This window comes from Carex rostrata, chromosome 3 (genome assembly GCF_964058835.1).
Source record: "Carex rostrata chromosome 3, lpCarRost1.2, whole genome shotgun sequence".
Classification (NCBI taxonomy): Eukaryota; Viridiplantae; Streptophyta; class Magnoliopsida; order Poales; family Cyperaceae; genus Carex; species Carex rostrata.
Genome location: NC_135920.1, coordinates 6,332,128 through 6,350,476, shown reverse-complemented (window position 1 = coordinate 6,350,476; position 18,349 = coordinate 6,332,128). Strand labels below are relative to the sequence as shown.

At 33.3% G+C, this 18,349-nt stretch overlaps 2 protein-coding genes across 6 annotated transcripts; both read right to left on the bottom strand.

Moving 5' to 3' along the window:
• Nucleotides 1-1,981: 1,981 nt before the first annotated feature.
• Nucleotides 1,982-6,452, bottom strand: GAUT14 (galacturonosyltransferase 14). Its single transcript, XM_078298998.1, has 6 exons — nt 6,015-6,452; nt 5,139-5,197; nt 4,884-5,039; nt 3,889-4,476; nt 3,204-3,506; nt 1,982-2,760 (listed from the first exon to the last, which is right to left on the bottom strand). The coding sequence occupies exons 1-6, from the start codon at nt 6,262-6,264 to the stop codon at nt 2,473-2,475; spliced, it is 1,644 nt and encodes a 547-aa protein (XP_078155124.1). The 5' UTR covers nt 6,265-6,452; the 3' UTR covers nt 1,982-2,472.
• A 4,132-nt stretch (nt 6,453-10,584) lies between these two features.
• LOC144551155 (uncharacterized) lies at nt 10,585-14,746 on the bottom strand. 5 transcript variants are annotated; one of them, XM_078298999.1, is made up of 8 exons: nt 14,516-14,744; nt 14,092-14,139; nt 13,720-13,822; nt 13,139-13,643; nt 12,511-12,646; nt 11,894-12,061; nt 11,703-11,813; nt 10,585-10,873 (listed from the first exon to the last, which is right to left on the bottom strand). In XM_078298999.1, exons 2-8 carry the CDS (start codon nt 14,137-14,139, stop codon nt 10,685-10,687), a joined length of 1,260 nt encoding a protein of 419 aa, XP_078155125.1. In that variant the 5' UTR covers nt 14,516-14,744; the 3' UTR covers nt 10,585-10,684. The 5 variants fall into 5 exon arrangements, with proteins under 5 accessions (XP_078155125.1, XP_078155126.1, XP_078155127.1 ...); XM_078299000.1 differs by having other exon boundaries at nt 14,540-14,744; XM_078299001.1 differs by having other exon boundaries at nt 12,511-12,643; nt 14,516-14,743.
• Nucleotides 14,747-18,349: the final 3,603 nt, after the last annotated feature.

Below are 18,349 nucleotides of genomic sequence, written 5' to 3'. Positions count from 1 at the left end.
GAGGCATTTGAACCCTCCTCTTCACACTATCCATAATATATTACTTTAAAATATATTAAAAATAAGGTATAAATAAAAAAAAATGAAAATGAATGGGGTCAATTGACTCCCATTCACTACATAGATAAAATTATTATGTAAACTTCAATAATAAATATAAAATTAAATACTACTAAAATTGAAAATATAAACAAATATAAGATGAGATGGACTATGGTGCATTGCAATGCATAAGCATTTTTATGCATTGGACTATAAATCACTGGATTCAAAGTCCAAATGACCGATCCAAACCGTTCATCTTGTTCTCCATATTAATATGTGTTTGGAGACCAAATTTTACATTTTTTTAAAAAAAATTATTATTTATTAAGACATTTTGAAAATCGCTGATCAAACCAGCTATTTTCAAAGTGGCTTAATAAATAGTAAAAAAATTTCAAAAAAATGTAAAATTTGGTCTCCAAACACATATTAATATGGAGAACAAGATGAACCGTTTGGATCGGTCATTTGAACTTTGAATCGGTGATTTATAATCCAATGCACAAAAATACTTATACATTGCAATGCACCATAGCCCATCTCATATAAGATACCTTACATTGCTGGCAGCAACCAACACCTTGTGTCACGAATGGGACATCCACAACAACAGCCAACAGGCTAATGGTGTGATCTTGATCATGATCCAGTTCTGCTGAAGCACTATCATAAGTGCTGGCAACCACATCAAGAGTAACTCAAGATGAACTAGCTCCATCAATTGCGAACAAAATACCAAAATTCTAATTTAGTTAAGGATTGTAATCTATAATTTGTGTACATTTGGTCGATATGTGATCTACAATTTAATCTCAAATTGGTCTACATTTTGATCTATATTTGATTTGGTCTACATTTTGTATTGAATAAGATGAACAGTAATAAAACATGGTGTAAGGCCAAATTTTCAGCAACCCCACACTAATTTATAACGAAGTAAACGTAAGCACATCTTGCGTCTTATTCCAAAAGAAATGCATCCTATACTTGCGTTTCTGTCATACTAGAACACAAGTTGTGCTAACGTTTCACTTAAAAAAATGCAAACACATTTTGTGCTATGATTCGAGATTTTTCCAAATTGTTATGAACTTTTTTTATAATACTAAACATTATCAGGTTTACGGCCCATTTGTCAGAGCTTTTGTCTAATGTATGGGTCAGTGCGTGATCTGGCTACAGAATCCGGGAACTAATTCTGTACTATTCTCGTGTACCTTTATCTTGTTTTAGTGATATTTACATCGTGACATTGTGTCCCCACACAGTCAAAGATAATAAGATTTTCCATAATTACTGATGAGTAAGGCTACGTTGCTATGGGTTGCATAGAGGGCTACGGTGCTACGGCTCAATATTTGAGTTTTTAAAATCCTAACGGTCGATCCAAACTGTTCATCTTGTTCTCCATATTAATATGTGTTTAGAGATCAAATTTTACATTTTTTGGAAATTTTGTACTATTATTTTAGATAGGTAGAAAATCAAATATCTGAATGGTGTAGAATTTTTTAGATCAAGCGATTTTTTACCTATCTAAAAAAATAGTAAAAATTTTTCAAAAAATGTAAAATTTAGTCTCTAAATACATATTAACATAGAAAACAAGATGAACGGTTCAGATCGACCGTCAGGATTTTGAAAACTCTAATATTAAGCCGTAGCATCGTAGCCCTTTATGCAATCCATAGCACCGTAGCCTTACTCATTACTGATAGTCAGTTTTTTTTTTCAGTAGGCTGGTAGCTCTTCATTTGCAGCAAACCAAAATTTTCTGTGAAAAGTTAGTGCTGAAGGGCACTCACTGTTAAAAGATGCCACAATTTGCAAAAACACACAATATATGGTACGACAACAGATCATAAAATGCTCCCAAAATAGGCAAATATACATTTAGCCTTCCACTCATACAGAAGACGAAAGTTATCAAATGAATATTTACCATCCAAGTGCATAATAGCTTTTTTAGGATACAAATGTTATAAATTATGTGCATGTTACAAGAATTGAATGGTATCGGATAGCCTATTGTATTGTTACAATTGAATCAATGGGGCTCTTCACAATTACACTAAACCCATCTCCCCCCCCCCCCCCCCAAAAAAAAAAAAAAAAAAAGTCCTTCAAATGTGTGACAAAAAATGAAAATAATAATTAAAAAAATACAACAAATCGAACCTACAGTTTCCCATAGAGGTAAAAGAAATAATTCTTCAGGTGTCAGTTGCCCCTAATTTCTGGACTTGTATCAGCATCTGCCACACGGAGGAAATACTGTTGAACCTTCCCCATTGACAACTTTCAGTAACAATAAACAAAACGGCAAAGAGTTACATCTTTACCAATATATCTACAAACTACTCAGTAGATCACATGGTGCATATGTAATTTTGAGCTAGTGCGAGATGCAACTAAGAAACAACAACCCTAAAGGGGCTCGAGGATGTGGCAGTTTCTTATAAAATCATTCGAGTGGTTAACATGCTTCATCCAGAATGGTTTAAGATGTTTGAAGCCTATGTCGAGCCAAGGTTTACACTGGCCGTTGTAATGTATCACCGCAGCCTCTCTGACATTATCGAGTTTTGAGTTCTCTTGGTACCCTAACCCTAGCATGTGCCATGCTGGGTCAATGGGATACACATGACCACGGAATGCTATAAGAGCTGGGGGTAATGTGCCGAATTTCCAAAGTGTTAGGCCAGATTTTATATTCTACAAGCATAGAGAAATAAGAGAAGTTACAAGCAGTCAATATTGTAATACTAGTAAACCATGTCTGCACGGGGCCATCTCTGATTACTGATAAACCAGTGGTACAAATGTAATAATAGGCCTAATACACATGAAGTTCTATGAACAAGCCTTTAGTGAATACTTTAGATAATCACAGTTCCTGCTAATAATTTCCTGTAAATTCCCCCTCCCTGCACCCAAACCAACCCAATTAATCCAATTAAGCTCCAAATTGTTTAGCTGGAACAAACCCTTAGTTTGAGAGCAACTGAAGAAAACAAAGAAAATTATTTAATTAAATTATTAATGGTACAAAACAACATGTATAATTTGATTTTTTTTTTCCAACCCATTAACACACTCTGCGACTATTCAAGTATCTATAAACTTAAAAGGTAAAAGGAAAAAAGTTTAAACAATACCTCCTTAACCCAGTAATGAAATGTTTCTCTGATGTTAGTCTTTCTCCAGGCACTCAGATCAAAGATATTCATCCCGAAAGCCCATGGACACTCATCAGGGTCCAGATTAGCAACTATCAGAGGATGAGAGAAGTTAAAATATGTTCTAAATCGTTTAGACATGACCCATTTGTCATCCCCTCTGCATGTCTCCACTGCCCCCATGACCTTTCCTTGTAGGTCAATCTCCCACAGAGGTGATAAATCATGCTGGATTACCACATCATCATCAAGAAATAAAACCTTGTCTAAGTTTGGAAAGAGCTGTAACAATGTAAAACATGAATAGGTCTAGCGTCAATCAACATAGTTAATTTGAAACATTCTCATGTACATGGGTTCAATGCATGAATAGAAACCATTAGAGACAACTGCAGGTGAGAATAGAGAAACAGATCAACCCACTTGGAACTTCTCTGTAAAACCTGGTCCCTTTGACTGACATGCAATTAATTCCATATAAAAAAGGGAAATTTACGCTTTCTTAGTACACTTGGCAGGTTCCCATTTAAAGTCAAAATATTTAGATATTGGTAAGGTAAAGGTCTCATAATTGTGAACCAGTGGCACACCTATCCCTAATACAAACATCTGACATGACAAGTATAAACATACATACTGCAAAAATAGTAAAAAATCATGGTACCTCAGGGAGAAATATCCTCAGATGATTGAGAAGAGATATATACATTGGGCTCCTGGCCTGGAGTTTTGAAGCAAAGGCCCTTGGATTATCACCCCCACTGATTGCAGAAGCACGATTCCCGTGATAATGACTCCTCACAAAATTGTGGTTTTCCATGGCCTCCAAAACCGGCACATTCTCTCTAGTCAACCAACCATACTGGTGTACACTTTTCACTTCTATGATAGCTGGCGAGATGGGATTCAGTGCAAACCATGAATGCATCCCAGGATACGTCTTCTTATCAGTTATTATATGAAAAACCAATCTCTCGGCATTTTCTGAAGACTGAATGGCCGATGATACAACAACAGATGCAGCGAGGATGTTGTCAGTGGCAAGGACTAAGTGGTAATACGAGTTATCTGAGAGGATCGGGAGCAGCTCAGGTGATGGTAGTTGTTTCCTAGCATGTGCATTGGAGGAGTACTCATCTGTCAGACGAAGAGACAGGCAGTGGATACCTCTTGGTACTGCACTTGCGGCGTAGTGCTTGAATAGTTGTTCTGAGAGTCGAGATTTTTTTATCTCTTTATTCATGTTTTCCATCTGAAGATAGACAATAGTAAACAATCATATATGAGGCTGCTTTACATTATTTTATCAAGGATTTGAGTCCCAAAATTAGTAGCATTTTGGTTGGTAAGATGCTGGTACTGGTAAGATGGTCAGTACCCTACTGAATTCCTTTTTCTGGTAAAATCAGTGTTCCACTTCCTGTGCTTATATAAACGCAGGGGCAGATCTAAAGGTTAGCCAGGGGTGGCGTAGCCACCCCTATGATTTCAAACTTTTAATTATGTATACATTAAAATTTTATTTTATTTTATTTTTTATAACATTTTATATAGTCTAGCGGTCTAGCCCCCCTCATAAAATATCAAATGTTGACTTGTAGTCTAGTGGTTAGAACTTTTCCAATAAATTCACATAACAACTAAAGAGGATGTTCATACCGTAGCCTTCAGCCTCACAGCAAAGGTTCTAGCATCATATTTGTGGTTCTTCATTTCAGACATAAACTCATGGAATGTATCAGGTAGGTTTTCTGAAATTGTAGCATCCTCTTTGTCAACTTTATGAAGTACCTCATACAGTTCTTTCACTAGTTTCTGCTCAGTAAATCCATACATTAACCAAAATCTAATTTGCTAAATTAGTTGAACAAAAAAAATAGAAGGTTTAATTGAAGATTGTTGTATTTTCTGTACCTTAGAATTGCCATTGCTCTTGCCAAAGATGCTAGGTCCAATATGCCTTTTGAAACAATCTTAAAGGAAGAAAAAAAAAAATCAATCAGTGCAATTTCAAATGTAACCTTGCAAAGCCTCAAATATCATGTATATCCCTACAGAAACCTGAAATATCATGTTCGGAAGTACAAAGCCACCAAAGAATGACCTGTGCCCTCTTCAGCACTGTCCCATACATTATAATTAATTATTTGCAAGGGTCAAACAGTTTTGTCTTTCTTCTCTTTGTTTGCAACTATATTTGGCTATCAACAAACACAAAGTACTTTAAATGATATTAACTATTAAGCTAACAAAATTTGTTCGCCAAGTGGTAGGGTAATGATCCACTACTAGTTTGGCAGGGTCGTCTATAATATATTGGTGTTTTTTTGGGATATCCACAATAATTCACGTTTGCAGGGGCATTCAGGATTTTACAGGGGCACACGTGAAAATTGTCAGTGAAATTGTCAAAAAGGAAGCTTTAATGCAAGCCTTCAGTGTTCAACAAGCCCTAAGCTATAACAATTCATTACACATGGAAAAATGATCCAACTTCTGAAAATAATCACTCACCATAGAGAGACCCAATCCCAAATGAACAATTGCAAAGAACTGCAGTTTTGGAATCTTTTTTTTTCCTTTTGGAATTCTCCTATCTCAAATGAACAATTGTGATTGGGGCCAAGTAACAGTTTTAGAAGCTTGACATAGGCAATGGTTAGCTTAAAATGAGCCCAGATATCTCCTAATAACCCAATTATCATTTTTGAACTAACAGGATGTTAGAGGTGATTGCGATTATCATAGAGCTAACGGATTGCTTATACAATTCAATTCGAGCGTACTCACCAAGAGAGGAGCACTCGAGGCCCTCGAGCGTGACAAGAGCAGTCCGGATGAAAACAAAGGGGAGGAGGCAGGCGCAGAAGAGGACAAAATAGAAGAACGAGCGGTACGAGAAGGCTGAGGAAGCGGAGGTGTGATGCGGAGGCTGATGTGGCAGCAGCGGAGGAGCGGGGCCGACACGAAGCTTCATGGAGTCGACGAAGCCATTGGAGATGGTGATGCTCCTCATGCTGGGGGAGATCCGCAGCTGCATCTTCTTCTCCGCTGGCTGCGCCGCTGCGGCGGCGGCGGTGATGGAAGGTGAATTGTGGCGGTGAGGGGATAAAGGAAGCGGAGCTGGAGGAGGCCAAGCTGGGAAATCGGATGCGGGAAGAGCATTTGCAATTTGCAAAAATGGGGAGGGTGGAAAGACGGAGGAATTTTTATTATTTGTTGGTTTTTTCCTCTTAAATTTTTTACAGGAATGAGGAACAATCGCAGATGTTAGGATTAGACACGTGTAATATGATTGGGAAAGTAATGAAGTAGATCCTGTTGCTTGCTGTTTTGGAGCATTTTGCTGACTCGGCAATTCGGCAGTTGGAAGGTAAACCGTAAACAGACAAAGAAAGGAAGATATTGACGCTTCGTTTTGACTTTTACGCGTATCAATCACATCAGCGTTATTAATATCATTATTCGAAGGCCTGTTACAATAATATTCTTTTTTGATTGAGTCTATTGTAGTATGCATATTACGATTTGGCATCGTATTACGGTTCTATATTCGAGTTTTTAAATTCTAATGATCGATCCGAACTGTTCATCTTGTTCTCCATATTAATATGTATTTGAAGACCAAATTTTACATTTTTTAAAAAAATTTTACTATTTTTTCAAATTTATTGAAAATCACTGTTTTTGGATGGTCCAGAATTTTCAGATCAAGTGATTTTTTAAATATCTAAAAAAATAGTAAAAAAAAATTTTAAAAAATATAAAATTTGGTCTCCAAACACATATTAATATGGAGAACAAGATGAACGGTTCGGATCGACCGTTAGGATTTGAAAACTCAAATATAGAGCCGTAGCACGGTGCCAAATCGTAATATGCATAATACCATAGACTCACTCTTCTTCTTTTTATTATTATTATAGCCCTTATGAATAAGAACTATTTTATACTCGTTATTTTATATAATAATTAATAAATATAAAATTATATATGATAATTTTTTATTTGTATATGTATATAATTATATAATGAGTAGGGTTGCACAAAAAGTTCGTAGTTTGTAGTTTGTGATTCGATTTGAGTTTGATTCGGAAAAAGTTTGTAATTAATTTGATTCAAAATTAGTTCATTCCGAAACAAATCAAACCAGTTTGGTTCTAATCTTATTCAAACTCAAACTCAAAATTGGATAGTTCGTTCGAAATTGGTTAGTGAACTATTTAGATTTGAATATCAAAAAATGCAACTAATGGCTTCAAGCCTTCAACCATTGATCTTTAATAATGCTGGAACCAAATTTATATCATTGCTCAAAATTGTTAATATAATAGTAACTTATAATAGAAAAATGCTTCAGCATAACAAATTAACAATGGAAATATGTTTTGACTAGGTCAACGCCGTGATTTTAATCAATCCAGCAGCGTAAAAGGTAAGAAAATTTTGGATTATCCCATAATTCATCAGTGTGAATTCGTGAAAGATAAAAGGAAACCAAGTTCGTTCTGAAACAAATCAAATCAGTTCGGTTTGAATATTATTCAAACTCAAACTCAAACTGGGATAAGTTTGATTTGGGTCAATTCGTTTGCAACCCTAATGAGGAGGGATCCACTTACAACATTTGTAAGTTACAATATCTTACACCAATTCAGTTTTGTAATTTTAAAATTCCAAATAGTCGATCCAAACAGTTCAACATGATATCTATATTAAAATGTGCTTGGAGATAAAATTTTACATTTTTTTGAATTTTTTTACTATTTATTAAGTAATTAACAAAAATGTCATTTTTTCAGTGGTCCAGATTTGTCTAAAAACAACAGTTTTGTAAAATTTTATGTCCAAGCACATTTTAATAGATATCATGTTGAACTGTTTGGATCGACTATTTGGAATTTTAAAATTACAAAACTGAATTGGTGTAAGATATTGTAACTTACAAATGTTGTAAGTAGATCCCTCTTGTATAATTCTGATTAAATTGATTTATATTATATTTTATATATTTTTTCTTATTTAGTAGTTTATGATAAAGTCAATTTATTCAATATTTTATATAGTTTTTTAATTAGTAATTTATGATAAAATTTTATTTATATAGACATTTTATATTATTTTATTTTATTAATAATTTATATCTTTTAATTTATACACATTTTATATAACATTATGTTATATGAAAATGTTTATGCTCGCTCAACCCGTATTGTACTCATTGACGCCCTATGTGTTAGACTGTTGGTTGTGTTAGTGGTTGTTGGCTGAAGTAATGTTGAATTAAGATGCGGGTGAATCATATTTAGATTTTCGCCATATTTTTTCATTGGAGAGAATTTAATAAAGAGTAATTATATGTGTCGAACTTTTAAGCAAAAGAGAAGGTTAAATAAAAATAATAATCAAGCCTTTTGGAAGGATTTAGAAAATGGGTTAAAATGCTGATAGTTGTTAAAATGATAAACAGCCAATCTGCTAGCATCGCTTGCTTTTTAGCTTTGAAACTAATGTGGTGTCGGTTTCTAACTATTCCACCAACTGCTGAGTGTTGACAATGACTTGATTAAAACATGTTCCTCATATTTGTGCAGGCTATCTTCTCGTCTCCACCCCCACACAACGAAATCACATCCTCTCCAATATCTGATAAGGGAATCTTTTACAATTACTAAATCTGGACAGTTCTTTTTAACTTGCCACGAATCTCAAAGTCCAAAACTATTGCCCCTATGGTGACCCGAATCCCAAACCGATTGAGATTTAATCTCAAACCGTAGAGTGAGAATAATCCTCTACAATACCTGAGAGGATACAAATTCCCCTACAATCCACCACCCACCCCCCAACCTTATTCTCTTCATAAAACCCTAACATTTAGATAAAAAAGTTGTACGTTTCAATTGACAGATTAAAATGTTTTTTAGGCAACTATAAGAGAACTAGGCCTATAAATTTAGCTCAGGTTTGTTCGTGTTAGATTTGTTACTTACTTGAGATCGAAATCATTCGAGTTCACTCATTCAAGCTCGACTTATTGTGTATTTAAATTAATTTAATAGATATAGTTACTGATATAACACAAAATGCTCTTTTTTTTTAGATATCAATGTAACAATTTCTCAAATATTAAGTAAATCTTATTTACAGGGAATGAATATTTATTATTTTGAACTTTATTTTTAATATAATACATAATATTAAGTTAAAAAAAATTACCAGTTTACCCTATTTAGAGCTTGAACTCGATTCAAAATTTTAATTATTTTGTACTCAATAGTTTAACGAACTCTCAACTTTGAGTTCGATTCGATTTAGCTAATAAACAAATTAAGTTAGCGCTAGAAGTAGCTCGTTCGTGCTCGATTCTTTTGCTCAAAGCAATGATGCCTTAAAAGCATGACTTCTATATAAGATTATTTCATAGGAGGCAACAAGTGATATAACATCCGCGTAAAGTTGAAAGTTGAAACCTGACGAGGTTATATTATAGGTATTAGATTTTGATGGAGTACTGTTTCTGTTCCGAGCGGGATGCATCTTGCCAAGATTTGCAATGTAAATTTGAATGGAGAATTTTCTTTAGATTGAATTTGAACATATTTCAATGCAAATGGACGTAGTGAATCTATGCAAAAAGAAAAATACTAAAATACTAAAAAAATTCTAAATTTTTTTGTAAAATTTGACATCCAAGTACATTTTCATATGAAAATGGTATTAAGCGGTTCGATTTGCTGATTAGAATTTGAAAATTGAGATATGAATCAATAGTATGGACTGATGTGCGCTGAGTTTGTATCATCTGCATTTAACTCAAAAGAGAATTTTTTTTGAGTTAATGCATCTCAGCCATCTAATTTTAAATGGATTCATACGGCTACAACCTATAATTCAAGGGAGGCTTTAATATTAGTGTGAATTTAATCTGCATGGATCTTAAAACATATCGAATGGTCCAGGTGTATTAACTGAAAAGATTCCAGTTTGAGTTAATGCAGAGGATATAAATTCATGTGCGCTATGCATAGTATCATTACCTCACTTAATATATCAAATATTATGAAAAACAAAAAGTACCGGCTCAAATAATATGTTAAAAGACAAATAGTGCCGGCTCAAATAATATCAGAAAACAAGTTTATCAAAACTGTTTCATTTAGAAATATTTCGACTGAAAATTTCACCCAATAATTTATGTATAGACATGGTCCATATGGAACTGCGAAAAACTGGACATAAAGAAACGAATTTCCCCAAAAAATCTTATCATAATGAGGATAAAAGTATAACAAGGTTGAACAAATGTTCCCCGTCAATAAAGAAGATCAAATTTTAACTAAACCTTGGACTACACACAGAATCTCAACAAATAATTTAAGAAATATATAAAAGAAAAGAATCTTGATTCCCCAAATCAAAGGAGATCCAGAATGCTATTATATACATTTTGACCTACACTATTTTTTTATATCTACTCCACAATCAGAATTAGCACAAGAATGCCATTCTAAAAGAGTACGTGCAACTTCGGAACTTACAGGCCCTTCTGACGAAGAATCAAGCTGTTCTGAAAAAATTGCACAGAAGCCACAAGTGCAAGATTCAATTCTCTCACCTCTACATGGATTCTCCTCGGAATGAAGTCTCTAATGTATGGAAAAATATAAGATTGAATACTATAAATAAATGTATTGAACCTTTTCCTAATATAAATTGTAAAGATTTGAGCAGATTTCATATGTTCCGTAGTAAAGGTATTCACTGTAGTCTCAAAGCTTTCTCGTTTGGACACTAACCATACTTTTAGTTTTATCATGCTTCAAATTTCTCTCTGCGAGAGGTTAAATTGGATAAATGCCTTGCTTAGTTTAGGATTTTAAAGAAAGACAATAACCAGTACAGATCAGGTGGTAGGATTACCCATTCCTAGTTCACTTTTTGCAGAACTAAAAATTGACAATATTATTTTTTGAGTGAGTCTATGGTACTATGCATATTACGATTTGTTACCGTGCTACGGCTCTATATTCGAGTTTTCAAATTCTAACGGTCGATCCGAACCGTTCATCTTGTTCTCCATATTAATATGTGTTTGGAGACCAAATTTTACATTTTTTGAATTTTTTTTACTATTTTTTTAGATTTATTGAAAATCACTATTTTTGGATGGTCCAGAATTTTCAGATCAAGTGATTTTCTAGATATCTAAAAAAATAGTAAAAATTTTTCAAAAAATGTAAAATTTGGTCGCCAAACACATATTAATATGGAGAACAAGATGAACGGTTCGGATTGACCGTTAGGATTTGAAAACTCGAATATAGAGCCGTAGCACGGTAACAACCCGTGATATGCATAGTACCATAGACTCACTCTTATTTTTTTGTATAACTAGTAATTTAGAAGTAATAGATGCAATGACACAAACTAAGTTGAGTGCAAAGAAAATTCAAGGACAATGATGAACACAAGTACCTCTATCGCACTCTTCAATCTCTTTATCTCAAGAGTTTGCCTTTCTGCCAACTCATGGGCTTCTTGATACCTTTTTATTGCTGAAGTAGCTCTCTTATGCTCCTTCATCACCTGATACATAGATTTAAGAAATAGGGTACTTTATAACAAAATATTTTTTAGCAAAGGAAAGAGGCTTAATGATTAACTACCTGATCCTCAAGTTCTTTAATTCGTTTGATAGAAGTCTCTTCAATAAGAGCTCGGTGCTTGCATTCTTCATCGAGCATTCCTGTAATTTGGTACCGCAATTCGGCCATTTCTTGAGTCAGATCCTCTGCATCTTCATTTGCCCTTCTCTTCTCATCTTGAAGCTCTTCCTAGCCCATAATAGAATGTGAGACAGACATTATCAAACCAGTAAGGATTAGTTTGAAACCTGTGGTGCTGTACCAGTGAGATTAAATAATTAACCAGTTAGTGTGGTACCTGATAGGTTTGTTAAATATAAAAAGGTTTTGCATGGTAAATTGTCATATATTTGGTTTGTCAGGAGTTTTGTGTCTTGATGTGTGTGAAACTCTGCAGCAATGTAATGGCCTCTACTTGAATGCTACTTTACTACTTGGTATCACCAGATGCCATTCTTATTTCATTTGGTTGTCCAGGACTGAATTAGTTCCAATAAAGTTTCAAACATATTTATCTTGCCAAAATTTCAAATGGAATAACTAAATGTAGAAACTTGAGTACCATTAAGCATTGCAATATGTACCATCTAATATAGGTGAAAATTATTGTAATCCATGAAGTTGTAAAAGAGATAAACCTTAAGTTGCTTAACCAAAACTTCAGATTCCTGGACCTTGTCCCTCATCTTTTTCATCTCAACTTCTACATATTGGTCATATTTGGCAACAATTGCAAGTTTTGAAACAAGCGAGCTCAAAGACTCCTCGGAACTGCTTCAGAAATAAAAGAATGTTAGTACTATCGAGAGAATTTATAGTAGAAATAGAAAGCGCAAAAATTTGGCTGGGCTTATGGGCTCAGTCAAGTCTCCTCCTAATTTCTGAAAAGGTCCAGAAATTTAAAAAAAAAAAAGAAATATGTTACAGGATTTTAGAAAACATTATTTACAATAAATCTACAAAAAAAAAATCATATATGAGCTTATCTAGTCCCCTTTTGGAAAAAACTTTATATTCATGATTAACTAAATTTAAGAACAAATATAACATATAATTTAGTATTTAAAATTGAACCCCTAAGTGACCCAAAACTACCAACTAACTGGCTCAAAAGATTTCTGTACTAACAGATAGTGAGAATACACCAAAGTAAACTAATTCCATACTGCTAATGAACTCTGCTATTTCAAATTTGTTTTTAACACAGCTTCGGATAATAATTGACTTATTCATGTAAAACGTATTAGACAGACATGATGCACTTACCGCATGTAATCTGAGCAGAAATTTCCCCCCCTCTCGAGCAGCATCACTTGGTCAATTTGACCACCCAAATGTACCCTCATTTTCTCTAACAAATTTTCAAGTTGTGCCTCAGCTGTGGAAAAGAATCTTCTAGTTTCTAACCTATACAAATGCAATTCCTTATTCTCTGCCTCTAGTTGCCTAATAGATTCCCCTGACTCAAATAATCTCTGCTCCAATTCATTCAAGTCAAGCTTCAAACTTTCGATCTCACATTGTGAATCCAAATATACCACTTCGAGCTTTTGTACTTGCAACGCTGACTTCTGTGACTCCTCTTCCTTGTACTCTAACTCGTGCATCACACCCAAGTATTGCAATTCTGACTGCTGTAGCTCATTTTCTATTAGACTCAATTTGTCATTTAATTTTTCCAGTTCCCGCAGTTTTATTTCTAGGCTGTGTACATGTTCTCCCATGAAACTAGCTTCTGAAGTCCTGAGATTTAACTGATCTTGCAAATAATCTGCAATTTAATTTCTCAGCGAGTGGAACTAATGTATATTAAAAAAAATGTATCTCCCCTTGCATTGATTTCTTACCTATTTCTTGATAACAGTTTTTTAGCTCTCTCTCCAATTTCTCAATATAGTTTTTATCCTTTTGGCAGGGTCTTGTTGCTGGGATTCCATCAGACTCCATTTTCTGTTTGAATTTGATTTGCAATGGTTGGTCAGATCAGAAGAAATATTTTTTTTTAAATTGAGATGAATAAAACACGACTTTGTGAATCCAGTTGGGTTTCATTTCTAGCCTACCCCAACTTGTTTGGGACTAAAGGCTTGGTTGTGTTGTTGTTCAGATTAATAAACCATGTTCCAGTTACAATTTAGGAATCCTGATTGATATCGATAGCATAATAAAGAATAAATAATAGCAGAAAATAGAGTCCAAAATTCTTAGTGATTGGTTACCACGTGATGCATCTGCGAACCCCAGCCATTACTTGATGTGCTTGCCATCTGCACAAAATTATGCAGAATTATAGGAAACTTGTGCAGTAATTACTCGGGTTTAGGATCTGATGCACATACATTGAAAAAGGTTCTAAATTATTTGTTCAGAAATGCACATAATTCCACATAGTAACAAATCGAGCATTGTTACAGAAGTTCAATTAAAGCTAAGAAAAGAATTCAAGGGCCTAAGCAAAATCGGATTGATATTGAAGCTATTAAATAGCATACCTAGATAGCAATTTACAAAGATTATTCCATACAACTGAAAATCAATCGGGATTAAAAAAAAAAACATATCTTTGGGAGAGGCATTACTAAATGGGAGAAAACAGATCAAGAATATTCAAAGCTGTAGATGCAATGACTGAACCAATCTTACAGTTGTGAGAGATGGAGAACTGACCGGAGGAGGTGGTGTTCAACTCCTCCGCTGTGCCGTACGGACACAGTAGTTCAAGAAATAATCTGCTCCAGGAATGGCTCCGAGCGGGGCTGAGGTGGCAATCGGCGGATGTGGCCTTTGAAATGGCGAGGGAGCACGGAAGGGATTTGATTTTAGACCAGATAGCTTTCGCCTTTTGGTAATATGGTTCGGACTTCTACGGGGTGGAGCGCTGTAAGCGATTTAGAATGTGGAAATTATTTCCAAGGCTGGCCGCATAACGTTATTTGTGATATGGTTTGAAAATTTTGTTTTATAGATTTTAAATTTTGATTTAAGTAATTTAATAAATTAATTGTTTTTAATTTAAGTAGTTAATTAAATTAGTTATAAAATAAATTTATAAAATACTAACTTTTATGATTTTTGAAACTTTTTTACTATTTTTTATGATTTATGAAAGATGGCCAAAAATAGTTTAAAAATAAATGAAAATTGTCAATATTTTAGGTCATTTTATCATCTTTCATAAATCATAAAATAATAGTAAAAAAAGTTTCAAAAATAGTAAAAATTAGTATTCTACAAGTCTATTATATAACTAATTTATTGCGTTACTTAAATTGAAGTTTAAAGTTTATACGATAAATTTTTGAGGCCGTAACACCGATAACCTTATGCTATACATAGCATCCAAACCTTACTATTCCTATAATAACATGATGAATATATATATATATATATATATATATATAGAGAGAGAGAGAGAGAGAGAGAGAGAGAGGGAGAGGGAGAGTGACTAATGTGCATTCGAATGTATATGGGCCGAAATACATACGGTCCAAATTGGACTTTTCAAAATTCAAACGGTCAATCCAAACCGTTCATCTTGTTCTCCATATTAATATGTGCTTGGAGACCAAATTTTACATTTTTCTGAATTTATTTACTATTTATTAAGTATTTTACAAAATTGTTGATCCAACGGTGGCTGCTGATTTTACTGTTTTGTTAAGCCACTGTTGGATCAATAATTTTATAAAATACTTAATAAATAGAAAAAAAAATTCAGAAAAATATAAAATTTGGTCTCCAAGTACATATTAATATGGAGAACAAGATGAACGGTTCGGATCGACCGTTTAAATTTTATAAAATCGAATTTGGATCATATGTATTTCGGCCCATATACATTCGAATGCACATTAGTCTATATATATATATATATATATATATATATATATAATCTCCTTTCACGAATAGAGTCTTTTGATTGACCAAAGGCACAATTTCTTCGTGTATCTATATTTTACTGGAGGTTTTCTCATCAAGTTGTGCTACCGAAGGAACGGTGGTGAGAGAAGGGTATGAAGTGGGCAGGATGTAATTTCTAGTTAATCAATTTATCTGGTAGCTGCTACCAGACTTTTCAAAAAAAAAAGTTGTGCTACCGAATCTTTGGATTTGGGGAGGGGGTGTCCTTTGTGATCGGTCTAGTTACAATTTGAACTTTGAAGTAATTGTCACTATATTGACCAAAACTTCTAAATATCCAATTTTATGTAAATTGTTTATTTTCCCATAAAAAACAACATTTCTTATTTTTTTTTTCTTTCTTTAATCTAATTTTAAAATTTTATTTTATTGAGTTTAGTATCCTTCTCTTCAAATGAATGCATTCTTACTATCAAACTACAATCAACATTATTTTGTATTCTAATCAATCAAATAATAAATGCTAATGTGAAAGTTCACCTACTGGATTTTATTGATACAAAAAAACTGTGTTTGTATTGGTAGAAGTGACGTCTTCTTCCTTGTTAAGTTTCATTTTGGAAAGTATTTGATGCTAAATTGGCTACAAAAATTTATCCAGTTTGTAAATCAATTTCTATCAATACAAATTCAGTAGGTAAACTTGCATATTAGCATTCAACAATTGATTGATTATATCAATTAGAATGCAAAAGAATATTGATTGTAGTTGGACAGTAAAGAATGTGTTTGTTTGAAGAGAAGAGTAAATTAATCCTTTGATCTTAAAATGAAAGACTAATAATAAGTCAAATAATAATTTAAAATTAAATTAAAGAAAAAAAAGTGAGAAAGGTTTTTGGTTTTAGTGAGAAAATAAGTAATGGTTTTTAAAATCTGATGGAATCATTGAATGTTTAGAAGTTTTTGATAGATATGGTAATAACTATTCATACATTATATGCTCATCATAGAGCAAAATGTTATGGTGGACATAAATTTATGATCAATTTGAATCAAAGTTCATTTTTATTTCAAGAAAAATATTTAGCTACAATAATATATCATGGCAGCATTGTATTATTATTTTTTTTTTCAGAAAACTTGGCAACAACTAACAGTGGCAGAACAAAAAGGCAACAATATCAAATTCAAATTATACTAAAGAGACAGTACTGGAATACTGGATATGCTTAACTATTGTTATATCAGCAATCTTGTTATTCCTAGTTAACTCTTGCTATCAAAGTGACAACACAAAATTTCCAGAAAAGAGTACATTTGCAGAAAAAATATAGATAGATAATTTGCAGCTAGCATTTTTATGGCAATAAAGTAGAGAGAATGCAATTTGATATTCATCTCGTAATTACACCTAATAGCTAAAATTTTCTTTCAGGTTCTTGTAAATCTCAGTGCAAAATTATTTTTATACTTCCATAATGAACTAATTTAGATGCCCAAAAATTAAGGGAAAATTGTGAGATTGCCACTACAAACTTCAAAATTGTGAGAATGCCACTATAAAACGTCCATAATTGTGAAAATGTCATTAACAGTGTATTCTTATAATATTTTTTATCAAAAATTAATTTGAAGAGGCGATATCAACTGGAGTGTTACTTTTTTTGTATGAAGGGTATAATCGGAATACATAATTATGTATATCAAAACAGTATTTTTCAGTTATTTTTTGATAAAAATATTATAAAAATACACTGTTAATGACATTTTCACAATTATGAACGTTTTATAGTGGCATTCTCACAATTTTGAAGTTTGTAGTGGCAATCTCACAATTTCAAAGTTTGTAGTGGTGTTCTCACAATTTCCCCAAAAATTAAACATATGATCTCTTTTGGTTCAATAGCTGTTGATCTTATTACTGATATCAATACCATTGCTGCACCAACAATGCTATCTTATCTTGATCTTTACCAGTGCACTTTATTGTGATTGAGTTTGACATTAGCCTAATAAGATTACAAGCTTGCAGTTGTATGGAACGAATTAGAATATGTAAAATGTATGAGCCTTAACCAAGAAAAGTCAAATTGAGCATTTAAACTGTACAAAAATAAAGAGCAAATCAATGTTAAGGATTCATATCCACTGGCACTTACATGACATAATTTATAAACCGAACTTCGACAGTGGTATATAGGATAAAAGTTGATAATATTGATGAAAACCAAGGCTCTCAGACCTTGCCTTCAGATGGCACAATTAAAGAACACATTTTGTCATACATATCTCTAGTTGTCGTACCCCCATTGACATCATCCGGTGCGCCACTACTGGTACGCATTGTACTGATATGGGTGCAGAGTTTGACGGGTCTGCAAGAGAATTTACTGAAAAGTCTCAGTCAAAAGTTTCAGAGATCGAAGTATATAAAAAAAAAAAAACTGAATTTCGCAACAGAAATTAATTTGGAGTACCATTGTGTTTGATACTTATTTTTTCTTCTCTTTTGATGCTTACAATATTTAAGTGGACAGAATAATGGGCTCTCCAGCGAGTCCGTATCCCATCAGGTACCTGAGGCTATTGCACAGGAAATCAATGGTTCAGATT

Excerpts from the sequence above, each read along its gene's own strand:
- GAUT14 (XM_078298998.1), bottom strand. The coding sequence starts at position 6,264 with ATGCAGCTGCGGATCTCCCCCAGCATGAGGAGCATCACCATCTCCAAT. Across the intron at positions 4,477-4,883 it reads CTGTGAGGCTGAAGGCTACG|ATGGAAAACATGAATAAAGA; the intron begins GTATGAACATCC and ends GTCTATCTTCAG. Across the intron at positions 3,507-3,888 it reads TGAGGATATTTCTCCCTGAG|CTCTTTCCAAACTTAGACAA; the intron begins GTACCATGATTT and ends ACATTGTTACAG.
- LOC144551155 (XM_078298999.1), bottom strand. The coding sequence starts at position 14,139 with ATGGCAAGCACATCAAGTAATGGCTGGGGTTCGCAGATGCATCACGTG. Across the intron at positions 12,647-13,138 it reads TTCTGCTCAGATTACATGCG|CAGTTCCGAGGAGTCTTTGA; the intron begins GTAAGTGCATCA and ends TTATTTCTGAAG. Across the intron at positions 10,874-11,702 it reads GATTGAAGAGTGCGATAGAG|AGACTTCATTCCGAGGAGAA; the intron begins GTACTTGTGTTC and ends TCCATACATTAG.